General features: G+C 39.7%; 2 protein-coding genes across 3 annotated transcripts in view; both read left to right on the top strand.

Moving 5' to 3' along the window:
• LOC142847901 (immunoglobulin lambda-1 light chain-like) overlaps window positions 1–15729 on the top strand; it is a 174613-nt gene that overhangs the window by 135509 nt on the left and 23375 nt on the right. The window contains exons 1-2 of one of the 2 annotated variants that reach the window (XM_075969172.1): window positions 14408–14507; window positions 14633–14932. The exons of the other annotated variant lie outside the window; for it this stretch is intronic. Coding sequence (XP_075825287.1) covers window positions 14462–14507; window positions 14633–14932 — 346 coding nt within the window. The 5' untranslated portion in view covers window positions 14408–14461. Of the gene's footprint in view, window positions 1–14407; window positions 14508–14632; window positions 14933–15729 lie in introns of those variants that run through there. 2 annotated transcript variants of the gene reach the window in all.
• Window positions 1–15729, top strand: part of LOC142847896 (immunoglobulin lambda-1 light chain-like) — a 270740-nt gene that overhangs the window by 235282 nt on the left and 19729 nt on the right. The gene's annotated exons all lie outside the window — the stretch shown is intronic.

The following is a 15729-nucleotide window of genomic DNA, read 5'->3' as shown; positions in this document are numbered from 1 at the left end:
ATGATTGCTTATACCGGAGAGGATGAAGAATAAGGGGCACACTTCCTCCATTGCTGGTGGGAATGTAAACTTGGAAAACCACTCTGGAAATCAGGCTTTTCAGAAAATTGGGAATTACCCCAACTCAGTACCCAACAATTCTACTCTTGCGCAAATACCCAAAAGGTGCTCAATTCTACTTTAGTGACATCAGCATTATTTGTAATAGTGAGATCCTGGAAGCAACCTAGATTCCCCACAGCTGAATAATGATAAAGAAAATGTGCCACATTGACACATTAGAATATTTTCAGTGGTAGAACACTATGACATCTTGAAATTTGTATGCAAAAGGATAGAACTCCAAAAACCATCCTGAGTGAGGTAACTCAATCCCAGAAAGATGAACATGGTATGTGATCACTATAAGAGTACTTGTAAAGTATTAGAAGTTTATAGTCTATGACCGTAGAGAAGCTAAGCAACAAGGTGAACCCTAAGAAAAACATACATAAACACACCTGGAAAGGGGAAATAGACAAGACTGCCTGACATAATGATAGCATAAGGATAGGGTTAGAAGTGAGGGTGAAAGAAGAAGAGGAGGGGATAATAGGGAGGGAGGAGGAAAAGTTGAGGGAATGAGATAGTTGAGATAGAGGAAAGACAGAAATGACAGTAAAGTAAGAGATATTTTGATTGAGGGAGACATTATGGGACTAGCAATAAATTTGGCACTGAAATTCCCAGGATTCCATAAAGATGACCCCTGCTAAAAACCCTGAACAATAAAGGAGAGAATGCCAGAACTGGCTTAACCCCAAAATAACCACCCAGATACTGTACTAATTAAACCACTGGCCCATTAGCTCTACCTTCTTATTGGCAAACTTTTACGTATTAATCTAACCCATCTCTATTAATCTGTGTATTGCTACATGGCTGTGCTTTACTGGGTAAAGTTCACATCCTCTGTCTTCAGTGGGCTACATGGCTTCTCTCTGACTCCACCCTTCTTTCTCCCAGCATTCAGTCTAGTTTTTTTGACCTAGTTAAGTTCTGCACTGCTATAGGTCTAAAGCTGTTTCTTTATTCATTACTGGTAATCACAGAGTACAGAGGGAAATCCCACATCACCTCCCCTTTTCTGTTTAAATAAAAAGGAAGGATTTTAACATTAACATAGTAAAATTACATATAACAAACCAGGTATCAAGCAAGAATTACAGTTAAAACGTTTGTATCAATTTATCTTTTTTCATGACTAAGGAAAACTATAAATTCCTTAACTCCATCAAAGATTCCAGAAGGATATAATATTACCTAAGTAAGCAGGAAGTACATTGTAAGCAACTTCCAAAACTATAGAAATAACAAAAACATCTCGCTGCCTGGACAGCCATCCAAAGTTCTTCTGTACCATTCGGGCATTCATCTTCAGCCTACAGACCTATAGTATTTAGCAGACTTTCCCATGAAGAAGGAAATTTCAGTTACTTTCTTCTGTGTCCTGCAGAATGTCTATCAGACTCTTTCATAAAGCAGGAACCCCAAAGGATGGTCTCACCTTTTCACAAGTTCAGCAGTCATTTTTCTGTGAGTCATGCATGCCCAGTTCATCAAGCAGTCCAGGCAAGAGCAGTTTCTTGCCCAAATAGCTAACCAATGCACCATAAGGAGCCTCTTCGATGCAGATGTGTCTCATTGTCATGAAAAGCCTAAGTTTCTAAACATTTAATGCCATATTTTGTAGTCTTTAAAAGGTTTGAAGAATGCCTATCCGTCAAAATACATCTCTGTACATCTAGAAAACCTTACTAACATGACTTACCAACTTGACTATTATAGATGATTATCTATTAAATTACAATTTTAAATGACCTGCACAAACACAGTACCTTAATCAAGAGCAGAAATATATATACACAGTATAACAAAATTGACCTTAAACTTGTATCAAGAAACTAAGATCCATACCCATGCAAATCTCTTTAGCATATCCCCTTTTAAATATAAACAAACGTTTTTAAACAATATTTGGAAATTTGGGCGTAGTATTCTAGACTACTTTCTGCTGATTGGGGCAGTGTTAATCATGTCTGTCATGGTGCATCATGTGTGCTAGGTTCATCTCAGTCAGCAGTTGGGTCAAGTAATATTTTTGAGGGTATTTAGGGTGACCTCTAAGGAGCTCATGGTCTATCAAACCATATTAGTCAGGAAGCAATCCACAGGTTCTCGTCCTCTGTGGAAAGAAAATGATGTGGGAGTGTCATATATCAATCTGTTGATTTCATTGGCTAAGCAATAAAGAAACTGCTAGGCCCATTGGATAGGCCCACCCTTAGGTGGGTGGAGTAAACAGAACAGAATGCCGGGAGGAAGAGGAAGTGAGGTCAGACTCGACAGCTCTCCTCTCCGGAGCAGACGCAAGAGAGACGCCATGCTACCTGCTCCAGGGAAGACGCACGCTATGAAGCTCCGACCCAGGATGGACTTAGGCTAGAATCTTCCCGGTAAGACTGGTGCTACACAGATGATAAGAAATGGGCTAGTCCAGGTGGGAGAGTTAGCCTAGAAGATGCTAGGTAGAAATGAGCCAAAGCAGTGTTTAAAAGAATACAGTGTCTGTGTAATTATTTTGGGGTAAAGCTAGCGGGGCAGGCGGCTGGGGTGTTTGGGGACGCAGCCCCACTGCCCTCCATATTACTACAACAAAAGAAGAACCTGTTTTCTTATCAATATTTTGAAATCAAAATACTCTCAAGATATACATGTCAGTTTAGTTTAGCTAGTTCAGTCAGTAAAGCATGGAACTGTTAATCCCAGGGTCTGGGGTTGGTGCCCCACGTTAGGTGCTTATTTGTAGTATGGAGGCTGCTAGTTAGTTCTCTGCCACTTAACCCCAAAATAACTACATGGACACTGTATTAGTTAAATTACTGCTTGACCCATTAGCTCTAGCTTTTAATTGGCTAACACTTATATATTAATTTAACCCATCTCTATTAATCTGTCTATTTCCATGTGGCTGTGGCTTACCGGGTAAAGTTCCCAACATCTATCTCCAGTGGGCTACATGGCTTCTCTCTTATTCCACCCTCATTTTCCAGAATTCAGGTTAGTTTTCCCCAGCCAGCTAAGTTTTGCCCTGCTGTAGGTCCAAATCAGTTTCTTTATTCATTAATGGTAATCACAGTATTCAGAGGAAAATCTCACATCACTGGCCTTGCCCTGTAGTCAGAATGGTGAAAAATCTTAAATATCACCACAGAACCTTCATCCATCAACTGATGGAAACAGAGTCAGAGACCCACATTGGAGCACTGGTCTTAACCTCCAAAGTCCAGTTGAAGAGTGGAAAAACTGAGGATATAAGCAAAGAGGTCAACATCATGATGGGGATACCCACCGAAACAGTTTACCTGAGATAATGGGACCTCATCAACTCTAGCTGGACAAGGAAGGAATCAGCATAGGTCCAAACTAGTCCCTCTGAATGTGGGTGACAGTTTTACGACTGGGCCAGATTGTGTGGCCACTGGTAGTGGCACCAGGACTTACATCTACTGCTTGTACTGACATTTTGGGAACCTATTCTCTTTGGATGGATACCTTGCTCAGTCAAGATATAGCATGGTGGGCATTAGACCTTCCCTGAAGCAATCTGCCTTACCCTCTCTGGAGAATGAATGGGAGTGAGGTTGGGGGAGGGGTGAAGGAAATGGGTGGTGGGAAGGGAGAAGGAACTGGGATTGGTATGCAAAATGAAAAAAAGATAGTCTGTTTCTTTTAAAAAAGAAACATAAAATAAATTTAAAAATAGAACAAAAGAAAAGAAGCACATTATAGAAGTATTTTGGTTTCTTAGAAAACTGGAAATGATCTACTACAAGATACAAATATAGCACTTAGTAGAGTGATTCTCTTTATTCAGGTTCATGGATGTACTATTTACAATACACATCTGTCAGAAACAACTTACATTTCCAACAATTACTGAATGAATAATAAAAATATGCTATATTTACACATCAGAATATTGTTTAGCTGGTATGTAAAAATGAAACTATGAAGTCTTAAGTAAATTGATTGAGATAAAGAAAAATATTTCTGTCTTGTATGACCCAGACACCAAGAGACAAATATCATATTTTCTTTTTTATGTGGAAGGCAACATTTAAGCTTCCAATCTGTGTGCTGCAAACTGGATATCCCCAGAAGTCAGATATCTTGTAAGGGACCAGAGAGGAGGAAAGGATTTCCCACCTCAAAAAGGAACTAGAATATAGTGTTTTGGAGAGAAAGATGGGAACCTACAATAGGAGGATGAAAGATGTGGGCATGGGATAAAAGGATAAGATTGGTGTATAAAGAAAGACAACTCACACTAATAGGTTTCTGAAAAGCCTATGGAAATTTACTATTGTAAAAGTGTCCTAAAATACATACACATATGAAAGGAGTCTAAATGGAGTCAACATATAATGCAGGAATGACATCACAACTAGACATTTTATGCCACAAAGTTAAGTCTGCTGGGTCAATAATGGATCATATTTTCCTGACTCCTTGGGCAAAGGAATTCTCGAACATCAGAAAATCATGCCAAAGCTATTGGATGTTTTATAAAGACTGATGCTAATGCCATATTGTTGGTGACAACACTTTCCAATCTCATCTAACATGTACAAGTTGAACTGGTGCCTAACCAGAATCTTCACTACTAATCACTTACAGTCAGGATACTAAAAGGTACTCTTCACACTCCCTGAGGAAAAAGGAAATGGTTACTACCTCCCAAATATAAACTGGAACTTACAAAAGTAACCTGTGTGCAGAATAGACTGGTACAATACTGGGACAAATGTTATGGCATTAACCAACAATTCTGATTGGACTTAAGGATCACTGTACAAGTTGGAACCCATCCATGACACTGATAATATGCCAAAGGTCCTGGTCAGAGGCCTAGTAGAAACTTTAATATTATTATTAAGATAGAGGGATATGGTAACAAAATGACTCCTACTGACATACAATTATTCCAAATGATTAGTGCCATGCTCAAATGCCACCAGAGAAACTTAATAGATAGAAATCAACCTGGAGACCTAAAACTACATTTTGCATTGAGTGTGAGCACCTTTGAAGTACTCATCATTAAATGGGATGCTTTCATCAAACTACTCATCCCAAGTATCAAGAGTCTATGTAGAAAAAGGTGCAGAAAGACTGCAACAGTCACATGGGGATGACTCCAAAGAAACTGTGACTTCCCAAATCTATGAAACTGATACAATATGAAGTTACATATACTGTGACAGCTCACACAAGGCCTGCAAAGGTCCAAGGCATACAGGGTACTAGCATTGGGGAATTAAATTTAACAAGGAATATCATTCCTAACCAAGAAGGTATTTGAAATTGATACTAGTGGGAAACATTTTTCACTAATATGTATAACTGGTGCATCAGCACATTCAGGACAGGTGACACAGACGTCTGATATTTAACAAGATACTGTGAGAGAGGAGTGAAAAAGACAGGGGCCTCTCTTCTGAGGAAGCATGAGAGATTGGGAATAGGTATGAAATGAACAACCTTTCCCCCACTGTTCCATGGATTGTGTCTCCTGTGCTTCTGGGAAACCATATATAGTTCTGCCCACTTAAGAATAGTTCATTTTTGTCAGGCCCTGCATTCTTGGGTGGATAAGGGAGAACAGGTAGTACCATCCAGCTGTGGAAATAAACTGGGGTGTCTCCCGCATGCCCTGGACACTTTCATCTCTTACTTTTTCTGCTTTACAGAAGACTTGCCAAGGCTTTGCCCCCTTGCTCAGCCCAAATAGGACTTCAAGATTGGCATTTACTCTGATATTTTTGCAGGTGATGTTCTTGTTTTGGTAAATCCCTGACAAGGATCCCTATAGCGTACCAAGTTTCTTGGCCTGGCATCCACTTGAAAACTCAACTTCCACTGCAGGGGTATTCAGGCAACACATACTCTATTGCCCAGGAACGATGGAGGAGAAATAATGCACAGAGAGCCAACAGAATCAAGCTAACCTTGCCAAGCACAGCATCCTTGTTTTACCCCACAGGTGATCCATTTTTCAGCCATAACCATATCCAAGGACACCGTTATCTGAATGCTGAACTGGTGCAGGCTAAGACATGATGTGGTTGGTGGTGAGTTGTATGTGTCATAAATCTTCAGTAGGTCACCTTATTGCATAGTGGGTTGTACCACTTTAGAATCACAAACATATATGTCGCCAGTGAAGTGTTGTTGCTGCTAACAATTGGGGGGACTTCTCTACTGCTTGTAAATGAGCTAATTTTATTAATAATTTCCTGCTTCAAAAAAGATAATCCTTCCTAGACCTGGATGGAGGGGGAGGACCTTGGACTGCCCACAGGGCAGAAAACCCTGATTGTTCTTTGGACTGGAGAGGGAAGGGGAGGGGAGTGGGGTGTGGGGAGTGTGGGGAGGGGAAGAAAGGAAGGTGGGGAGGGGGCAGAAATTTTTAATAAAATAAATAAATAAAAGATAATCAAATAATTATTTAAAAGTGGGAACATGGCATGGTATTTCATGCCTGGTATCCCAACACCTAGAAATTTTACACAGAATTAATCATTCAAGGTAATTGGAGTGAAAATTTAATAGTCTTTATTAAAAACTTGAAATAACATCAAAATAGACAACACATATACAATTGATCCAAACTAAGTACACTCAGTAAGTTAAGTCCTAATGTGTATATGTAAACATGTATGCATGTATATGTACATATGTATGTCTGTATGTATATATATGTGTGTGTGTGTGTGTGTGTGTGTGTGTGTGTGTGTGTGTGTCACAATAAGAAAGTTGATATCATGAAATTGGAAATGAGACACAGGAGGAATTTACAGGGAGAAAAAGAAGAATAATATAAAAGTATTAAAATAGATGCAGGGCTGGTTCAACATACGCAAATCTATCAATGTAATCCACCATATAAATAAACTGAAAGGAAAAAAACATATGATCATTTCATTAGATGCTGAAAAAGCATTCGACAAAATTCAACACCCCTTTATGATAAAGGTCTTGGAGAGAATAGGGATACAAGGGTCCTACCTAAATATAATAAAAGCTATTTACAGCAAGCCAACAGCTAACATTAAATTAAACGGAGAAAAACTCAAAGCTATCCCACTAAAATCAGGAACACGACAAGGATGTCCACTCTCTCCATACCTCTTCAATATAGTGCTTGAAGTTCTAGCAATAGCAATAAGACAACATAAGGAGATCAAGGGGATTCGTATTGGAAAGGAAGAAGTTAAGCTTTCATTATTTGCAGATGATATGATAGTATACATAAGCGACTCCAAAAATTCTACCAAAGAACTCCTACAGCTGATAAACACCTTTAGTAATGTGGCAGGATACAAGATCAACTCCCAAAAATCAGTTGCCTTCCTATACACTAAGGATAAGGAAGCAGAGAGGGAAATCAGAGAAGCTTCACCTTTCACGATAGCCACAAATAACATAAAATATCTTGGGGTAACTCTGACCAAGGAAGTGAAAGATCTATTTGACAAGAACCATAAGTCTTTGAAGAAAGATATTGAAGAAGACACCAAAAAATGGAAGGACCTCCCTTACTCTTGGATTGGGAGGATCAACATAGTAAAAATGGCAATTCTACCAAAAGCAATCTATAGTTTCAATGCAATCCCCATCAAAATCCCATCAAAATTCTTCACAGATCTGGAGAAGACAATAATCAACTGTATATGGAAAAACAAAAAACCCAGGATAGCCAAAACAATCTTATACAACAAAGGAGCGTCTGGAGGCATTACCATCCCTGACTTCAAACTCTATTACAGAGCTACAGTATTGAAAACAGCTTGGTACTGGCATAAAAACAGAGAAGTCGACCAATGGAATCGAATAGAAGACCCTGACTTCAACCCACAAACCTATGAACACCTCATTTTTGATAAAGGAGCTAAAAGTATACAATGGAAAAATAAGAGCATCTTCAACAAATTGTGCTGGCAAAACTGGATGTCAACCTGTAGAAGAATGAAAATAGATCCATATCTATCACCATGCACAAAACTCAAGTCCAAATGGATTAAAGACCTCAATATCAGTCCGAACACACTGAACCTGATAGAAGAGAAAGTGGGAAGTACTCTACAGCACATGGGCACAGGAGACCACTTCCTACGTATAACCCCAGCAGCACAGACCCTAAGGGCATCATTGAATAAATGGGACCTCCTGAGGCTGAGAAGCTTCTGTAAAGCAAAGGACACTGTCACTAAGACAAAAAGGCAACCCACTTACTGGGAGAAGATTTTTACTAACCCCGCAACTGACAAAGGTCTGATCTCCAAAATATATAAAGAAATCAAGAAACTAGACCGTAAAAGGCTAATCAACCCAATTATAAAATGGGGCATTGAGCTGTACAGAGAATTCTCAACAGAAGAACTTCAAATGGCCAAAAGACACTTAAGGTCATGCTCAACTTCCCTAGCGATCAGGGAAATGCAAATCAAGACAACTTTAAGATACCATCTTACACCTGTCAGAATGGCTAAAATAAAAAACACCAATGATAGCCTTTGCTGAAGAGTTTGTGGAGAAAGGGGTACACTCATCCATTGCTGGTGGGAATGCGAACTTGTGCAACCACTCTGGAAAGCAGTGTTTCGGTTTCTCAAAAAATTCGGGATCAACCTAACCCTGGATCCAGCAATACCACTCTTGGGAATATACCCAAGAATGGCCCTATCATACAACAAAAGTATATGCTCAACTATGTTCATGGCAGCATTGTTTGTAATAGCCAGAACCTGGAAACAACCTAGATGCCCTTCAACAGAAGAATGGATGAAGAAAGTATGGAATATATACGTATTAGAGTATTACTCAGCAGTAAAAAACAAGGATTTCTTGAATTTTGCATACAAATGGATGGAAATAGAAAACACTATCCTGAGTGAGGTAACTCAGACCCAAAAAGAGGAACATGGGATGTACTCACTCATATTTGGTTTCTAGCCATAAATAAAGGTCATTGAGCTTATAATTCATGTTCCTAGAGAAGATAAATAAGAAGGTGAATCCAAAGACAAACACATAGGCATCCTCATGAATATTAACCTTCATCAGGCGATGAAAGGAGACAGAGACAGAGACCCACATTGGAGCACGGGACAGAAATCTCAAGGTCCAAATCAGGAGCAGAAGGAGAGGGAGCACGAGCAAGGAACTCAGGACCACGAGGGGTGCACCCACACACTGAGACAATGGGGATGTTCTATCGGGAACTCACCAAGGCCAGCTGGCCTAGGTCTGAAAAAGCATGGGATAAATCCGGACTAGCTGAACATAGCAGACAATGGGGAATACTGAGAACTCAAGAACAATCGCAGTGGGTTTTTGATCCTACTGCACGTACTGGCTTTGTAGGAGCCTAGGCAGTTTGGATGCTCACCTTAGGAGACCTGGTTAGAGGTGGGCGGTCCTTGGGCTTCCCACAGGTCAGGGAACCCTGATTGCTCTTAGAGCAGATGAGGGAGGGGGACTTGATCGGGGGAGGGGGAGGGAAATGGGAAGCGCTTGCGGGGAGGAGGCAGAAATCCTTAATAAATAAATAAATTTAAAAAAATAAAAAAAATATTAAAATAAAATATAATTTATTGAACTCTTTAACTATGCCTGGAAATTTCTGAGTGAGTCCCTCCCCTAGTTTCTGTCTATGTTCTAAAGTGATATTGGTCTGTGACCCTTAGAATATGATATACATATACACATATATGCACATATACTCACACACACACACACACACACACACACACAAGAGGGAGCCAGAGGAAGAGAGAGAGAGAGGTGAACTTCAAACTCAAGAGTTTGTTATACGATCACATCTTGTCTTGCTTCCCCACACACTTCTTTTTTCTGGCCCCAGGATGTAGGAATAGTGGGATTTCAGTCCACTATGATGGCTGTTGGTTATTTCCAAATTCTGTCATTCTGGTTATTACTGTAGGTGATAGGTAGTTCATCTGCATAGGACTATTCATTGTTTGTCTTCATTGGTAGTTTGTGTAACACGGTTGGATACTTTAACTGCTAGTCCTCTGTGAGGACACTTCCAGGTGAGTTCCAGATGACTGTCCAAATATTATATCTGAAGTATGTGCAATGTCTTCAGTAGTACAGGCTTACTTACCTTCAACTTCTGGGAGACCATCAAATACAATGGCATTAGCCTATTTTTTTTTAAGTCTCATGGATTGCTGTAACACTGTATTTTGTTAGCTATGGTTTTGGGGAGCATTCTCCCTCCATGTTCACTTAAATTTTAAGTAAATATAAAATAACAGTTTCCTATGACTTTCTAAACATCCTTATACGTCTTTCTCTCTCTCCCTTATGTTACCTTTCCTTACCTCCTCCCCACTTAACGTGTTCCCCATCCTGTTTTGTCACGTTCTGTCTTCATCACACCTGTGTCATATCATTCTTCCCTCCACAGCTCATTTTCACATCATGCTCAGTCAATTTAGACATTCCTCGTTTCTGTGGTAAGTCTACAACATATACCAATCGCCACAGATTTAGAGTCGGAATGCTCAGCTAAGAGAAGGCATTTGGTGTATGTCTTTATCGGTCTCATGTAACTCACTTCATATAATATCTTGTAGTTCCACCAGTTTACTTGCAAATGCCACAGTGTATATAATACCCATTAATGAAAGTCTCATAAATTAAATTAAAAGCCTATATTAAATATTTAAAGGTAATAAACTATTTTATTTCTATTAAAATATTTCCAGGGCAGACAATATTACTTAGCAAGTAAAGGTGCTTTGCATCTGACCCTGGTGACCTTAATTTGATTCCTGATCGATAGAGAATTCACTCTTAAAAGATGTCCTTTAATAGCGACACTTTTACCACACTACATGCACAATTATTTCCACATGAACATTCACACACACGTACACACAAAACACATAAATAATTGAAAATGCAACTTAAAAATTAATTTTAATTACATTATAATTCTACATTCCAACTCATCAGTCCAGCATGCATGCATACAAGAGCAACACTAGATGGACTCAATAGGCATATATATATATGTTTGGATGCACAGCGATAATTATAGAGAAGATTATGAATCTGAGAGGGAGTTTGGGTCATAGAAAGAGTTGCAGTAGGAGAAGTTGGGGTAGAAATGAAAGAAATATAGTACTCGTGAATGGGATTATTGAAAAAATGAAAAGTTTAATAATAGAAATGTTTATCACATGTTTATTCTTTGCTTGATTTTCTTATGCTTATCGACACCTGTGCTGGTTTGAATAAGAATGACCTTCTAGGCTCTTATATTTGAATGCTTCATTACCAGGCAATGGTACTAGTTGAAGATTAGGATGTGTGGCCCTGTTGGAGGAACTGTGTCACAACAGGCTCAGAGTTTTTTGTTTTGGCTGTATGAAGATTCAGATGTAAAACTCTCAGCTACTTCTCCAGCACCATGATTTTCAATGTCCTAGCGAACACCAGGATAATAATGGATAAACCTCTGAATTTCTAAGGAAGCACATACTAAGTGCCTTCTTTTGTAAGTGTTACCATGATCATGTTGTCTCTTCATATCGACAGAATTCTAACATAATAAATGACTCACTAGTTGGAAACAAAAATAATATTCAAAATGCCCATTTAATTGGTAGCTGATTTGTCCACTATTCTTTATTCAACACATGTATCCTCCCTCTGATCGCCCTGGTCTTGATTGCATTATGCCCTCTGCAGTGTAAGTGAATCATGAAAGACTGACTATTCAGGTCTTAGACTCTGCAACCACATTAGTAGTAACTTCAGTACAGCTCACTGGCCCTGGTGACACAGCTGCTTGGGAAGATTACTAAAGACTGGATCCTTTTATTGCCCATCTAAGAGGCAGAGCTCTGGAGCATCTGCACCATTATCTGCAGACCTCAGGGTCTCTGTTTCCTTTTTCACACCATGTGAAACCTTTTTGAGGTAATTATACCAGCCTCTAACACAAGTTCTCACATCGTGTCAGGACTATGAACATGTAAGGTGCTGCAGTAAAAAATAAAAAAAAAAATAAAAAACTTGTGCTACCATTTCTCTGAGTTTATAAGCCCTGGTTGTTTTAGAGACCGCTGTGGAAGAGGGCATAAGAGTCCTATAACTCACATGCTCAACAGAGAGGAAAGAAACAATAATACAGGAATACCAGCAAAAGGCATTCAAGGGGTGCCTGACACAGCAAACATCCAATTGCCCATTTGTTTTCTAGCTCTAAACTGGGCTCTGTTCCAGAGACACCACTTGCAGGTTGTATTGGACTCCTTAGAACAGCCAGGATACTGGGGGACAGGAATGAGTTGTACATGACACAATCTTAGCTATTCCGTCACTGTTGTACTTTTATCTCTATTTACCCCACCTGGCACCACAGGGCCCCAGGCATGGATTCATTACATCTGTCTCAACTCCTATATAAGGAAGCTTTGATCTTTGTTTTTTGTTGCCTTGTTTGTGGATTATTTGTTCTTTTGATGTCAAGTTTCTTGAGTCCTTTGTATACTTTGAAGATCAGTCCTCTAACTAGTGTGAGGTTGGTGAAGATCTTTTCCCATTCTGAAGACTGCCATTTTGTCTTGTTTACCATGTCCTTTGCTTTACAGAAGCATCTCAGTTTCAGGAAGTCCCATTTATTGATTGTTTCTCTCAGTGTCTGTGTTACTGGGGTTAGAGTAGGAAGTGGTCTCCTGTGCCAATGCGTTGAAGTGTGCTTCCAACTATGAGATTCATTGTGGTTGGTTTTATGTTGAGGTCTTTGATCCATAGGGACTTAAGTTTTGTACATGGTGACATATGTATGGATCCATTTGCATTCTTGTATTTTCTAGGCCCTCAATCTCTGGTACTAGAGAACCTGCCCAGGAATTTATTTTCTCAAATAAACCTGTTGCTATGCTTTTTTTCATTTTGACTTGATGTGGCTTACTGCACAGACAGAGAAAGCTAATCTCAGGGGACAGAAAACCCATTACGTGGAATACATGAAGTTTCTCTACAATCAATGAATTAAAATAAAGCACCACAAAAGGACATTTAGAGAAGGTCACAGGATTGTCCCTGCCATAAACCCTTTGACCGTGTGTATGTTCTTTAAACATGCAAGTATGGGTATACCTGGTAGAATCAGACTGGATCCCCACGTCCTCCCTGCCACACTGTCAAGAGACAGTGTGTTGTCAACTAAAGAAGTTTCTGTTATGAGGTACCTCACCAGCAGAGGGTGGCAGAGCTGCAGGAAAGACTAGCCAGGTCACTTTGGAACCTAGATCCTAGAAGTCAAAAAGCAAAGTCAAAAGAATCCACTCTATGTACTGAGCTGTAGTACTTAAATTGAGTGAGACTTACATTATAAGCTGAAACAAAACAGTCAGGGTTATGGGAAGCATCTAGGAAATTCACTGAAGAATCCTGGTTGCAGGTACTACCCTGGGCAACACCCAGAACACTGAGAGTCTCTGGCAAGACCACAGTATGAGAGGATGTGTTCTCTAGCCCTGTGCCCATCACCCAAGATGTCTGTCTGTGTCTTGTACCCACTCTCCAGGCAATCCAGCAGAAACTTATTCTCACCTGAGCATTTCTAGAAATCTTCCCCACTCCTCCATTTTCCCTTGCTTATTACAGAGACATATGTTGTCACTATATAATATCTGTGCTCACATGTAGTCCTAGATCAGGAAGGGGACACTCCGTGTCTGTTTTTGGATAAGGCTCTTTAGATGCTGGAGACTAATGTGGATTCTTATGTACTTCATGTAATACATGATTTAATAACAGAACTATCATTGAGTCAAGCATAGCTTCAATACAACTGGAGGAGCTCTGAACAACTGTGGCCCTTAGGACCTTCATAGAAAAGAGAGGGACTGAAGGGTATTTGCCAGGTAAGTCTAATAAATTAGAGTTTCAGTGTGGGCCTTAATCCAGATCATGTTAAACACTGCCACAAAATGGACAAGAAATCAATCCTTCAGGACAGTAACAATTATACTATGGAAACAGGGACACCATAGTAGGAAGTTGTCACAATATCTGAAATAAAACAAGGAATTGTGATGACTCCACAAAAGCAGGTAATTACAAACTTACCAAGCAACATGTTTTTGTTTTGTTTTGTTTTTTTTTAAGAAATGAATTAGGCAATGCCCTTATGAAAAGGGACTCCATTCTAGTAATGTAAGTTCCCCATTAAGCCTACTTGGGGAGCCCCAGGGATGGAATAAATTTGCATATGTACCACACAGCCCCACAGACTAGAGAGGCAATAAGAGAAGACTGCAGGGGCCCAGTTGTGCTGTGATTTCAGAACACAGAGCTCTGAAGCATCTTCATCATGGCCTGCACCACTCTTCTTCTACATCTTCTCTCTCTCTATGCAGGTGAACTTCTCAGCTCCCTCCCCAGTCTCACAGGAGACCCTGAACTCAGGTAGAAATCCTAAAAATGAGTCTTTATACTTTGACATCTCTACCTTCTCTCCCCCACTCTCTCTCTTTTTAAACAGGTTCTGTGGCCTCCTATGAGCTGATCCAACCATCTTCATTATCAGTCGCTGTAGGAGAGACTATTGAAATCACTTGCTCTGGGGATCAATTGCCAAAAAAATATGCTTATTGGTTTCAGCAAAAGCCAGGCCACTCCATTATGCGACTCATATATGAAGATAATAAGCTCTCATCAGGGATTCCTGACCGATTCTCTGGTTCCAGTTCAGGGACAACAGCCACTTTGACCATCAGTAGAGCTCAGCCTGAGGATGAGGCTGACTATTACTGTTTTTCAGCATATGGTGATGATAATAAACCCACAGTGATATAAACAGATGGGGAAGTGACTCACAAATCCTTTCTCTGCAGCTTGCACCATCTTCCTGTAGCCACAGCAAGACCAGAGATAAACTCATGAACATATTTGGGCCTAGTTCACCTATATCTGATGAAATTTTCCTTCTAGTATTCTAGAAAGCTCTCTAGTGAATGGATTAGGTAGGTTTAGAGCTGTCAGGGATACACTGTCCTGATGATTATTTAGATGAAGAATTATTAGGAAAAGGGAATACAAATGAAGAGAAATATAAATGATACATCCATACATGTTCCAGGTCTCCACACTTCCTACTGTGATGTGTGAGACTCCTCTGGGCAAATGCTATGGATTACTTCCTTCAAGAACTCAACTGGTCTTGGTCCTAGAAACCTGGTACTCCATGACACTCCAGTACATTGAACAGAGAATTCAGAATAATGAGTACAAAGGGATCTCTGTTAAATAAGAACAATCCATTGAGTCTTACATATCTGGCAACTGCTAGAGGTACTCTCAGTGGAATGTACAGTTTGTACTCGTGTCCCTGTATTTAGGACCTTCACAGAAATGTCTAGTTTAATGATTTTATTAAGATAAGAAGTCAATATTCTTGTACCAAGTATCTCAATTTAGGATATCCTCAAAAGGGATAGCCTTGAGTTACTTTTCCTCCTTCCCACTCCCTTGTCCTCACCGTTTATAAGCCACCCTGCAGTTCAATTTTCTCTCAAAATAGTTATTCAAGAACCCAAATAATGAAGGCCAATTACCTTGGTCTTCATTGATATTCTATGG

This window comes from Microtus pennsylvanicus, chromosome 1, assembly GCF_037038515.1.
Source record: "Microtus pennsylvanicus isolate mMicPen1 chromosome 1, mMicPen1.hap1, whole genome shotgun sequence".
NCBI classification, from domain to species: domain Eukaryota; kingdom Metazoa; phylum Chordata; class Mammalia; order Rodentia; family Cricetidae; genus Microtus; species Microtus pennsylvanicus.
Note: the sequence above shows the minus strand (reverse complement) of the source record. Positions and strands in the feature narration are given on the sequence as shown.